The 13368-nt window shown below is 42.6% G+C and overlaps 1 protein-coding gene across 1 annotated transcript; it reads right to left on the reverse strand.

Moving 5' to 3' along the window:
• Positions 1–10822: 10822 nt before the first annotated feature.
• LOC123977379 (sterile alpha motif domain-containing protein 5-like) lies at positions 10823–12926 on the reverse strand. The gene is made up of 3 exons (XM_046060006.1): positions 12410–12926; positions 11517–12306; positions 10823–10884 (listed from the first exon to the last, which is right to left on the reverse strand). Exons 2-3 carry the CDS (start codon positions 12018–12020, stop codon positions 10858–10860), a joined length of 531 nt encoding a protein of 176 aa, XP_045915962.1. The 5' UTR covers positions 12021–12306; positions 12410–12926; the 3' UTR covers positions 10823–10857.
• Between the last annotated feature and the right edge of the window lie 442 nt (positions 12927–13368).

Here is a 13368-nt window from a genome sequence, read left to right on the forward strand (position 1 = left end):
CAGGAAACTCAAGGCCATGGCCACTGAGGCAGAGGTTAGCAGTGCCTCTACAGTTTGGTCCATAGAACGTAATTTAGGTAGCTTTGCGCATGCGCAGTCAGTTCTTACGCTGTCTTGAATTACGAACGTTGAGGCAGAGACCAAACTTGCCTCATGTCACGTGATATCCACTCGCTCTCAGTCACTCCGCGCTTCCCGATAGCATCTAGCCTAGCGTTGGTTAGCAGCGGATAGCTCAACGGCCGAACATGGATATTCATTACTTAAAAAGATTTTCAACATTGTCTTATGATGAAAAAAGAGCTGTGGTCACTAATGGGAAACCAATACCTGCCCTACAGGATCTTAGCCAGCAGAAGGGACAAAAGATAACACAAACCTTTCAAACAGAGAGGTATCAAAAGAAGGACTGGCTGTGTGGCTGCAGCCAGACTAGCAAGCTTTTCTGTTTTCCATGCCTTCTGTTTTCCTCCAGCACCGACAGTGTGCGGGTAAAAGCGGGATATAGTGACCTTAACAATCTACCAAGAGCTCTTCTGAAGCATGAAAAATCTACAGCCCATGTCCATTCACAGATCGCCTTGAAAACCTTCGGCAAAAATCGCATTGACATGGCCCTGGATGAGCAGCACAGGCTCCAGATAAGCGCGCACAATGCAAAGGTAAAGGAAAACACGAAGATATTAAAAAGCCTCATAGATGTGACATGCTACCTTGCCAAACAAGAGCTGGCTGCTGCTGTGATGACCTCTGAGCGTAACGGAGAACAGGCAAAAATCAAAGAGAGAGTACCCGAAGCCTTATTTATGCATTGCTATGCACATAAATTGAATCTAGTGCTTTCACAATCAGCAAAATCCATTCCGGAGTGTAAAGTTTTTTTCAAGACTGTTGAAGGGCTAGCATCATTTTTCAGCAAGTCTAACAAGCGCACACATTTACTGGATGAAATTGTGAAATGTCGCATCCCTAAAGCATCATCTGTCAGGTTGAATTCAAATTCTAGGTTGGTACAAACTATCCTCCAACACCTACCAGATCTCCGCCAAGTGTTCCAGAAGATGATGGATAACTCAGATGACTGGGATGGAGAGACCCTCGCTATGGCCTCAGGATTTGTGGGTCTCAAAAGCATCCACCTGTTTTCTCATATTCAATCTGACTGATGCACTTTTTCGTCTGCTTCAAAACAAGGCAATGGACATTAGACTATGCTCTGTGCGCATCAGAGACACTTTGCGTGTATTGAACAATCAGCGAGAGCAGTTTTAAAACTAAAACTAAAACTGATCAATAAGGAGACACGCCACCAGATGTCTGTTAGAGATGAGAGGAGAAGATTATTCTACAGTGTTCATGACAACATCACTGTACAAATGAAAACCAGATTTGACCACCTGGAGGAGCTGAATTTCCTTGGCTTAGTTGACTGCAAAAAATTTGCAGAGATGTCAGGTAAATTTGATGATCAAAAATTAGAGAGCCTGTCCACATATGCAAAATTCTTTGATCTGATTACATTAAAGTCTGATTTGGTGGGCCTATACTGTTCACAAACGGTCCAAGGAATGACTCCTGTGCAGCTGCTTACTTTTTTGACCGACCATGATCTGCAGGAGACTGTACCTGAGGCCACAAAACTTCTGAAGCTGGTCTTAACTATACCATCTACTACTGCATCTGTGGAGAGGAGCTTTTCTGCGTTAAAGCGTATTAAAACCTACAGCCGTAACAGAATGGAGCAGAACAGACTTTCCTCCTTGGCTCTTATTTGCATTGAAAAGGAGAGACTCATGAAAATGAAGAATACACCCAGCAAAGAGGACTTTTACAACAAAGTAATTGACATCTTTGTCCAGAGGGATAGACGCATGGACTTCGTCTACAAATAAAAGTAAGCACCCCCTTTAAAACATAAAATTTATTATTTTTAAACCGTTATATTGGCTTGTATGTGTTGTATGATAGTGGGCTATAATATAAGCCTGCTGTGCGCGGACACCAAAATGCTCTCTCTTCCATACCCTGGTGTGCCGTCACCTCTGCCACATTTGTACGTCTATGTCTGTGCGATAGTGTTTTTTGTAAGGGTTAAAATGCCGTTTTGTACTTTAAAGCTGTACTGCTAACACAATGTTTTCTGACTGTAGCCTATTCAAATCCTGGTGCGCAGTCACCGGACCCTTAGTGTGTGTGTGTGGCTGGCTGTGCGTGTTTGTGCAGTTTGTGGGAGTGAATAGACTGTGTGTCGGTTCGCTGACAACGCGCCCCCTCTCTCTCTTACTGTGTCCCGCACAAAAACATTTGTTTGTTGTGTAAGTCATAAGATAGATGTGTCCATTAATTTGATTGTTACATTTTATTGTGCATTGACTTCGCTGTATGCCCTAGGCAGTGATAGACAGTGATGATGAAAATAGGCTTCTGCATTTAGTGAATATAGGCATATATGCCACATTGATAGGTCACAGCCTACCCATGACAAGATTTCACCGCACGTTACTGAGGTCCCCCTAGTGTTTGCTCGCAATGAGATATACAGTATATGCACACACAACACAAAGCTTCCCACACAGATTAGCATTTGTGATGGAATGTGCTGGAACCCATAAATGTTTTGTAATACTTAATATCACAGGCGGCAAACCACATAAGACAAAAGTAGACTTATAAACGAACATGCGCAATCCACAATAGGTGTGCGAGTGTGTTTGCGTAGGCGAGTTTGAGGAATGCAGCAACTGCCAGGTAATTAGGGTTCAGATTCAGGTATGTAGAGCCGCAGGGAGGCCAGAGCAAGAGACAGACACACTCAGTGGGTTTAGTATGGCTCAATCCCCTGCCAGGCGCAACCACTACAAAAGCACTCAGGTAGGGACATATCGACACTGGTGTGGTCTCCATGATCAAAGCTTTCAGCGCAGCCCTGCCCAAATGCCTTCAAAATGGACCAATTAGGGATGGTAGTGGGGGTGGGCGGTGTTTGAGAGTTGGTTGTGCGTTCCATACAACAAGCTGGCAACAGCTTCAGACAAGGTAATTATACACACTCCCCGTCTGTCTCTCTAACACTCATACTCACTGCTATCATGCCTCACTCATCTCTCTACACCCCAACATTATATCCCTTAAGCACAGTCCAAGATATGAGCCAAACTGTTGCTACATGTAGGACAATTAAACTCTGTTGTAGGTAGTAGCTCTTTAACCCTCCTAAAACTGCTCAATGCTTTAACAAGTCTTCCACCAAGTTGCAGGTAACATCAAGAAGACTTGCAGCTTGCGAACATCTCCGCCCTCATAATTCTGATTTATGGAGCTCGGCTGAGCCCCATGCATTACAACGAACACTGTCATCATCACTGTTCATTTACAAGGAAAGGAGGGAGGATTATTTTATCCAGTTTGGTCAGAATCGGGAAGCAGTGCTTGATAACGCCTTGTCGCATTTTGGAGGGAGCAGAGAGAGTACTCATGAAAAGGAGCTTACAACTGTCTTACAACTTATTTTTACATCTCTCATGCACACACAAGCAGATGACTAGCACTATAACAGCTAGATGGATTACTCTATTCATTTATTTGTTGATTCATAGAAAATTAATTGCCAGCGGTTTCGACGATCACTTAATAGCACAATAGTTTTTGTCATTTATCAAAGGAAAGCGCAAAACATTTCTTGGTTTCAGCTTCTCAAATGTGAGGATTTGGTGCGTTTTTATATTTCATATCATTGTAAATTGAATATCTTTGGGCATGAACTGTTGGTCAAAACAACAAGCAAACATTATGATGCCTTGACTTTAAGCAAATAGATGTTGATTATGTGAATCGAATATTAAAAATAAGATTAGTTGCAGCCCTACATTTTATTTAAAGCAACATTGTGTATGAGTGAATGTCACCTCTGTCATTAACACAATGCTCCCAGTGCCAGCTACTGCGCTGTGTAACATTGGACTCTCGTACAGGACATTTATAACGACAACGGACAAATGCTTTACAGCACCAACATGACTCTTCAGCAAGCAAGCTATAAGAAGAAGCAAAAAGTACATGTACAGCACAAGACACAGCTGGCATCACCTGAATTTCCCCAAGAAGATAATTAAAGCATCTATCTATCTAGCTATCTATCTAGCCGCTGGTTATATATCTCGAGTTGATGTTAGCAAACACACTTGATATGTGCTGTCTAGCTTTGTTGGCTTGCTAGCCACCCAAATTTCAAGCGACATTATGCTGCTGCTGGTGGAGAGCGAGGTGGCAACATTACTGCGCTCAGAAGCCTCTAACGTTAGCTAACGGCAGAGGCAAAGAAACCAAAGGAGGAAGCTAAGAGGAGAAAAAGAGAGGGACCAAGCAAGAGCCTGCCAGACATTGGTGAGAGTTCCGTGAAATAAAACTCTTCAAGCCAGAGTTGTCATTCTTTCTGTTGGACTAATAAGCAACTTGCTTGATGTTTGGCTGTGTTAGCAAAGTTGTCGACTTGCTAGTTTCTGAAGTAATGTAATCATAACACATGCACGTGTACTGCTGTCCTGTTTTACACTCTGACTTACACTCTGAAATGGTAGGGGCACCAAATTGCACATGAAATCTTACATAGATGCTTTAAACGTCAATAATATGGCTTGACCTTCAGAGATTGTTTCTGCTCATTGCTGAATGAATGGATTACAGTTTGTAGAAAAAACTGTGTATGAGAAAGCTGCTTAACCAAATAGCTTGAGCAATATTTAAACTCTATGGAGCGCACGTATTGCTGATAGAATTATAGCATTATGCAATAATCCCAACCTCCATGTGTGCCATGTAAGCCAGCAAAACATTGTCAGTGTGAGATTACACGAGTCCGAACATAAGGTTTGATGTTTAAATATCTTTCTATAAAATATCTTTCGGCATCTTTTAACAAATCCCCTAAAGTGTGACCTTCCAACTTGTAGTTGTGTGGGAGTCAGAAGTAATTAGCCTTCTTGGACTGTAGGTCATGCATGGCCACCTAGGGCAATACAGCAAAACCAATCCCTGAGATGAGTGACAACCTGCATGCAGTGCCTGTACAGTGTGCAACAATGTACGGTAGCCCATTTCTAACAAGTACTGTTACATTTTCTGTGAAAATTTAATGATCCCCTCCAGAGTAATCCCTGCGAGTGTAGTAATGAGTGTGTGCAAGACAGAGATGTGGAGAGAGGGAAAACATGTACGGATGTGTTGATTTGCAAGTGTATTTGCAATCTGGATCCTGACACAGACAGATGCTCAGGCCTGCTCTCTTGTCACTCTCCATCCTGTTGGGGCACTTGATATCTTCATTTTCCTCCAGCTTTGCTGTTCAAAAGGGCTACAGGGCCATTACTGTGTGCACATACTTTAACGATAGCAGAAGCTGCTGATATCATGATAGGATTTCTTTAGGTTACAGCACACAGTTTTTGGATAAAAGCATTTTGAGTTTTAAGACTTTTTTCACATATCAAACATAATTTAGTATGGAAATTCATACTCTCGCTTGAATAACCCCTGTTTTCTGAGGCCAACCACAGGTACAATGTTGGCAATCCTGCACAACATCAATTCTTTGGCTTTTTCACTACAAACTAAATACAGTGAATGGAAAAGACTACATGCCTGTTTAATGACTAACAAATGAAAACATGTTTGAAAAACATATCAGGTTTACTTCAATATTGATAATGTAGCCTGCAGTCATTCCTGATGCTGATACTATGTGGTCATATAGACAGGCTGTCTGGAAGCTGCTGAAACCTTGGACCAGAATAGCTCTGATAATGTATCTGTCATGAATGTGTGTCATCAGGACCTGTTCCCCAGCACACTGTGGAAAATGAAATGGCTGTACTGAGTGCCTGGCCTGCTGTATTTAAAGCTGTTACCATGACTGCATAACTTTAAGCGATACGTGTATACTGTAGCTAACATATGTTATTTAAATACAGTATGCCATATCTCAAAAGGGTAGAGGGAGTGTCATTTATACTGCCATTTTTCAACATGAAGTCAATGTCTAAATGTTGAGAATATCATGGCTTGACAACTCCTGTTAATGAATGGAGAGAAAGCTCTGTGAAGTTTTGTTGAATTGTAAATTGGAGCTCTGTGATTTGTCATCTTTCTAACCAAGTTCACATATCCAGGGGATAAAAGTGGCCTAGAAGCCAGTTCATGTGAGAAACAGCACAGTAGGAGTGAGCTCCTCTCAGCCCTTCCTGCTGAAATGAGAGAGCCAGCTGCAGATACAGCACAAATGCTGCTTTCCCACATTTGCACATGCTCCCAGGAGAAGGGTGGTCAAGTCTTTCTGAAGGACAGACAGAAACTCCTTCACTGCATTACAATGAATAGATATGTGTCTCTGCAGTGATAATGCGTGATCTGGCCCCTTTTTCAGTTATTGTTTTTGGACTAACAGGAGCTAATATATGCAAATTGTCTCATTAAGTAATGCATATACCATTTCGTACAGATGGGGAAGTCATCATGTGCACTAGACAGACTAGATCTTTTCTATTTGACATGCTTAGCAGTGGAGCCCACTGAGAGTCATAAATGTGTGTGGTCCGTCTCATCATCTTGGCTGAGACCTCTTCAAAGCTTTGTGTTTTGTGTCAAACAGGTCAAAACCAGTAAGGTCAAAGGTCCTTGTGATATCCATCAGTCCTCACCACATCTAGCTGTTCTCCAAAGAGCTAAATACGGGTACTTGCAGTTTATACTTAACAAAGATAGTTTAAAAAGACCTTTAAAAATGGGTTGTTTACAAAAAGAGCCACTAAGTAAGTATATATGTGACTTATTCCATCTGATGGGAATGTGATCTGTCCCTTCTTAGCGCTCCATGTAACCCTGCTTTTCCATAATGTAAACAGCAGTTCACTTTGCTAATTGACTTTCTCTGCCCTCTCAGGACAATAGAGTCTGGTTTCTGGACTTCTTTATGACTTCCCCTTTATGAGTCCTTGGTTGATTATGCCTTTAAGGAGCCCTTAATAAAGACTAAGCAAACAGAGCTTTCAGCAGAATACATGGAAAACTCGGATGCTGCTGTGAGGCTTTCTCCCTCCTTATGGCAACATGCCAATCCTATAGCATGGGACAAAGATATAGAGGATGTTCGCCAACACACACAGGCTAAATGAAAAGCTCATGAAAAGCTTTCACTTGAGCGTTCCACTGAGGCAATGAAAAAGCTATTAGTTTAGCCATATAATAAGTAGAAATAATGGTTTCTGTTCAAGTATTTTTTTTCATCTTATAACAATATCCAATAAATCATACATGCATATGTAGTGGAAAACAGAATTGAATAAAGACATATTACAGCAGCTTGAATGGAAATCTGTGCCCCTGTATTGGTTTTTAATGAAATTCCATCTGTACTTTTATCAGAGCCTCACGGCGCCTCGCAGTTAGCCTGTGAATGTAGAGATTTGAAAACTTATATTAATAGCTTATTTTAATATTTTAAGGTAAAACTGCTCAAATGATTTTTCACACCGGGTCTTGGCAGTGGTCTAGTGAGAACGAGAGCCCTCAACAACCACACTGGGCCAACAGAGGGTCATGTTAAACAAAAACCTAATTTCCTGCTTGGCAAGAGTGCTGGGATATTAATCAAGATGAAGGGACTGAAACAGGAAGTGAGGTGAGGGTTTGTAATGTAAGTTGGTGAACTTTTTTTTTGCTATGGAAAGATAATGATGCAGTCAATAAAAAGCTACCTTTCCTTCTGCTTCGCCCCTGACAGAAACAACACCTCTGGTGTCCGCTGCATTTCTTACATTCTTGGCCATTCAAGGCCAGTTAAGCTGGAGACCTCTCATGATTCCCACCCACTGCATATGATCAGCTGTGTGGGAGTCAGAGAGGGTCGAACAAATAACAATGGTGGAGGAAAGTGGTGGTGGAGACACTGACTTCCCTACCCAAGCACCCACCAAGCATCTCGTTTGCCAACAAAAGCAATGTGCCCATCTATTTGCAACCATCTCTCTCTGCATGACACCCAGATTTTCATCACCCACCCATCGGCACAATGCTGGACACTTGCCTCAGCGGGCCGTTTCAATGGACGGAAATTGGGAATACAAAACAAACCAGTAGTGAAAGGACACACGGCTCCATCAGCATCCATATAAACAATGGAGAATCTCCCAGTGTTTAGCTTCTACTTCCTCCTGAAACACAGCACTAACAATGGGGCGCTATTATGACTGACTGTGTTTGCTGTTTCAGCACCAGTTTTTGAATGAGACCAGGATGAGAACACATCTTCATATTGTTTGGCACTGAGCAGAATAATTTAAAGTAGAAGAGGTATTTCTCTGATAAGATATAAAAAAATCCCTAGAGATCATTTGAGCAGAAAAGGCAATGGGAAAGAGAAGAGAAAATGACAATGTAAAATAAACCCCCGCAAAAATAGAATTACCATTGTGCTTGTTCACTGGACTATTATACTACAAAACCCACTCTTCAACCTATTCTTAAACTTTATTGTCCGCAACAAAAACATGAAATAAAAGCAGCGACAGATGCATGACTTGATAAAATCTCAAACAAGGTCGTCAAATGTCATCACAAACTTACTTGTTACAGCTTATTATCTCTCTAACTGTCCACTCGATAAATACTTCCCAACAACATTTCTTACTCTCAGTATATCAGCAATTTATGAGGATGTTTCAACCAAATCAATGAAGATAACATTAACCTGTCGTTGAATGCAGCGCAGAGCCATCTTCTCTGCTCATATTGGTCCCTTATGAGAGATCTAGAAATGTGCAGCCCGTAGCACAAGTGTTTGTTTACATCATAAGAAATTATACTCTCTCTCAGACAAGGGGTCTCCATGGCGTTGATAAGGATCATGGGTATTTATAACACCCAGCAGAGCCTTTTCAGTGAATTGTTTGATAATAATAATTTGGCACACACTAGAGAGGATTTCCGAATCTTAGTGCTTATATTGCCTGTTTTTGCATAATGACAAACAACAGAGACAAAGCCAGCAACACAAAGATTAACAGAGGGCTGTCAAACCCTGGTGCATGAAAATCCCTGCGTATTGAGAGCACAGGACAGTTTAAATGTGGATGGAGATCTTGGTTAGACTATACAAAGAACATCCCCTGAGACTGACATTGTGTGTCCTGTAATTGTCCCGAGTCTGCCTCTCTGGCCACAGTCTCTGCTGGGGCCGACGTCTCATCTCAAAGGCAGAGAGAGGGGAGATATCTACAGACCAATCACAACCCAGTTAGTCAAACCTCCATCAGCTGGTCACAGCTTCATTTCTTATACTTCTCTCACTCCTCCTGGGGAGAAAAGCACAGGGCTGGAGCCAATTCAAAACTACAGGGTTACACACACACACACACACACACCAGAGACAAACAGAGAAAGACCTTGACCTGCTCATTCTCCTCCAAAGCCTCAATGCCAAAGCTTTGGCTCTAAATAAATACAGCCTTCAAAGGGAGAGATAGTTTAGCCCTCTGGAACCAACACTTTGTTTCAGCCCTGGTTTGACAGATAATCCCTCACAAATCCAAAATCTCTGTGGGATTCAGAGTTAGCCAAAGTGGCAGACATATACAGACAAACAAAAAAGGGGCTTACAAAAAAAATGCTAAAACTGGTATCAACTCTGGTATCAGTTTGAAATGCTAATTTGGAAGCAAGCAAGCACTGGACAGGGTAAATGATATCCAGGAGCGAGTCATACAGAATAAATGATAATGTAGATACAAGAATGAACAGTGTATTTTCAGGAGCTGTTTCGGTTGGAATGGCAGGTGAGACTGAAAAGTCGTTACACGCACACACCTGCACATGAATATGCAAACACACAGAAAACACAACTGACACACAAAGCTGTAACCAGGATATTCTATTTGTTTGATCCCCCACTCCTTTTGGTGGACATTTTTAAAGACTCAAGTATAAATGCATGCATTTTGAGAGTAGACAGGTATTTACACCTTCTATCTTCAGGTTTGTTCAACTACTAAAAATAAGCTAATCAACAGGCTATAGATCTATTGAATCAAGTGTACAAATTTCTGATTAGCACAATGAACATTACCTTAAGGGGGCCATAATGCCTTTAAGTATAGCTGAATAGGCACAATAAAAGTCCCAGTATTCAGAATAAGCTTCCAAACCACATGCACATGCCACCTAGATAAATGACTGGTTTTGTCCGTTCAGGTGTCCACCTAAATAATAATAACAATCTTTACACAATAATGATAACAATTGTTATTATCATTGAAAATTACACATGCAGTGTCAGGTTTAATATTCAGTTGTAAACAAAACTGGTAGTTCCTGTATGTCGGCTGCAAAGAATACAGAGGACAGGATCTCTGCCTTCTCAGCGACCTGCAGACACACCAATCAAAAGCCTACCAGTGTGTAAACAGCAGTGAAGCTCTCTCAGCTGGTAAGGCATATGATTCAGGCACTTCAGAGGAAAGGTCACTGTCAGTCGTGTGAAAACAAGAGGCCCTCTCAGTCTCAGTCTGGCTCCTCACAGGGCTGCAACAGCCTACTCATCTGGGCTGCTCTTCATTTACTGCCTCTGGCATTGATAGCCCATTGCCTATTCATCACAGCAAAGATCCAGGGCTAAGATGCCCGTGGGTCTGGTTGATCCACCCATACTGAATGCTGAGGCAAGCCACTGGACAGGTGATGTCAGAGTAGATTAATAATCAGAGTATAAATCTTTTTTCCCCTGCAGGAAATCACAGACCGGGTGAAAGCTCCTCAGGATCTCCTCTTCGCTCTCTGCTTATTGATCTGCAGCAACTTCATTCCCATCATTCACTGTGACAGCAACCACTCACACTTCTGGAAAGTGCAGCAGGGCAGAAAATGTTTAGGCATCACACTGGCATTTTACCTATGGCTCAGCTTCTTGCCCTATTTTGATGTTTAACACGCCAATGAAATATGCCCTTTCCACAAAATGCACCTCTCTCTGACTGACAGTCTTTCAACCAAATGATGGATGATGTGGAGCAGGTGACAGCTCATTTTGTGCCATATAAACACCTCTGGCACATTGCAAAAACAACCACCCCTGCAAATTATTCAATCTAGTATATGTTTAGTCTGAAAAGCTATATTTTCTCTAGGTTCGTTTGACTATTGTCTTCAAAACCAGCCCCTTTAAACAATTTCTCAAATCAGGCATAATTTCCTAACCATTTATAATGGCAGTAGAATACTTACATACTTAATCTTATTTAAAAACATTTAAAACACTAAAGTTTTGAGAGGGTGTGTGCATATTCTCAAAGTGGATATCAGTCTAAATGACTTGTTAAGGGATAATTTTGCACAGTGTGAGTATTAAACATGATGCACTGTGTAGCATGTTTTCATCCATTTACTGTTTGACACATGGTTTGACTTTAGGCAGGTGATGTCTTTTGTGCCATGTGACTGGCATGACCGGTGTCTATCCCGGTTCCCCTTACCTTATTCGAGTAGGGCGGCTTGCCGAGGTTGATGCCATCTCTGATGAGCTTATCCCTGATCATGATCTTCAGCTTCAGCTTGGGGTAAATCACCAGCTCCCTCCTGTTGCCCAGCGTCAGGTTCCTCTGCGCGCCCACGTACCCACCGTTGCGCCCAACCCGGTCACTGTTGTGCTCGGTCCATGACTTGGATCCCCGCAGTTTGGACTCGTACTGGTCCACCATGTGACTGGTATAAATCTCGGCTGCGGGGGGCATCGGCTCCAGGGTGAAGTACAGTCCACTAGCCGTCTCTTGGGCTTCCTCTTTCAGCCTCCTCACTGCGTCGTGAATCCTCTGCCGGTGGTGAGGGATATAGACGCCAATGGCATCCAGGTCGGGGTCTCCTATTTGCTTGCAAACCTCCAGATCGTCATATCCATTATCCACAAAAGACTCGACATACTGAGCAAGCTGGAGGGTCTTCAGCCACTCGTAGACGATGACAGGTCCGTTGCTCGTCATTGTTGCTGTTGCCAGATCGGCTACAACTCGGAGAGAAGAAGACACTAAAGTGATAATTACTTTCCAATTTGGCGTTTCAAACGCATTATAAAGGTGGTTGATAGTGTACGCTTTCACTGAGTATAAGAAAAGTAAAGTAAACTGGATTAAACATTTTTTGGATAATCCATACCAAAGGTTTGGTGACCATCCCCAGCCTTAGGAGTCCGCGGTGTTTAAAGACATAACAACAGAGCCGTAAGTGAATTAAAGGCTCAGTCTGACACAGTCAGTGAGACTGTAACACCTGTCAATATATACAAATGAATATCACTTCAGTTTCACTTGAGGCAGCTTTTAAATCCTAAACGTCATTCCAACATATTGTGTTCTCGCCCACGGTGACTTACCATGCGCAGTCACTTTCAATAATTAGGCTTCCTTAAACAAATAAGGAAGCAGTTGCCTCAAACTATTGTCATTCAAATAGCTGCTCGCCCAGATTTCGGCCGTTACGCACAACTGCTGCCTCTTAAATAGAAAACGTTTTCACCGCTTAGGCAACGCGTTGAAGAAATCTATCGAAACAATGCCAAACGGGCTTAAAAATGAGATTAAGTCTGCACCCGACGATTGACTGCCACCGTACGGCTACGCGTCCAACCGCTCCGTCTACGCGTAGTCCAGTTCTTCAAGCCGGCACATCACTACACTGGAACTGCAGCCAAGAGCCAACACGCTCGCTGCTGCTGGTACGTCCACGCCCCCCAAATCTCACTGTACCCATTTAAAAATAGTGATGCGTGTCCTTTTCCCCCCTCTGCCAACTTGTCACGCCGCCTCGGGGCATTCAGTGGGTCACCAGGTTCCCACCGACTTGGCTAAAGTTGGTCCGAGACGAACACGCGTGGTAAACCTGTCGCACAGTTCATGTGACTATCCTGGCTGCTGGTTTGTGTAACATTATTATTCCCCTACGATGTGATTTCGTCCACCGCACCTCTCTCCCTCTCTCCTCTTGTTCGCTCGCTCATACACACACTCACTCACTCATTCAGCATTTCCATGGTTTGGCTTCTCAACACGCATGAGCTCCCTCTATGTGGTAACCGGGGAACTGAAGATTTCTGGAGCTGATGTAATAGGATAAACTGAGGTACTGCTCGCCTATCCACCCATTTAGCCACCATCTATATCATCAGACATTCCATGCAATTTTCTGTTTGACTTTTCAACATTGAAGAGCAAGTGGAGCAACTATCAGTATCAAATTGCACCACTCGATGCCATCATCAGTAGTATGAGACCAGTCAAACTGTCTGGGAAAACAGAGAGAAAGAACTAAGGCAATAACACTGCTTGAATAAGA

The sequence above is a fragment of the Micropterus dolomieu genome, linkage group LG10, assembly GCF_021292245.1.
Source record: "Micropterus dolomieu isolate WLL.071019.BEF.003 ecotype Adirondacks linkage group LG10, ASM2129224v1, whole genome shotgun sequence".
Lineage (NCBI taxonomy): Eukaryota > Metazoa > Chordata > Actinopteri > Centrarchiformes > Centrarchidae > Micropterus > Micropterus dolomieu.

What these genes read in the sequence shown, in the direction of transcription:
- LOC123977379 (XM_046060006.1), bottom strand. Translation starts at nt 12,020, where the DNA reads ATGACGAGCAACGGACCTGTCATCGTCTACGAGTGGCTGAAGACCCTC. An exon ending in AGCCGCCCTACTCGAATAAG is followed by an intron (nt 10,885 to 11,516) that starts GTAAGGGGAACC and finishes TGCACTTTCCAG; the next exon opens with AAGTGTGAGTGGTTGCTGTC.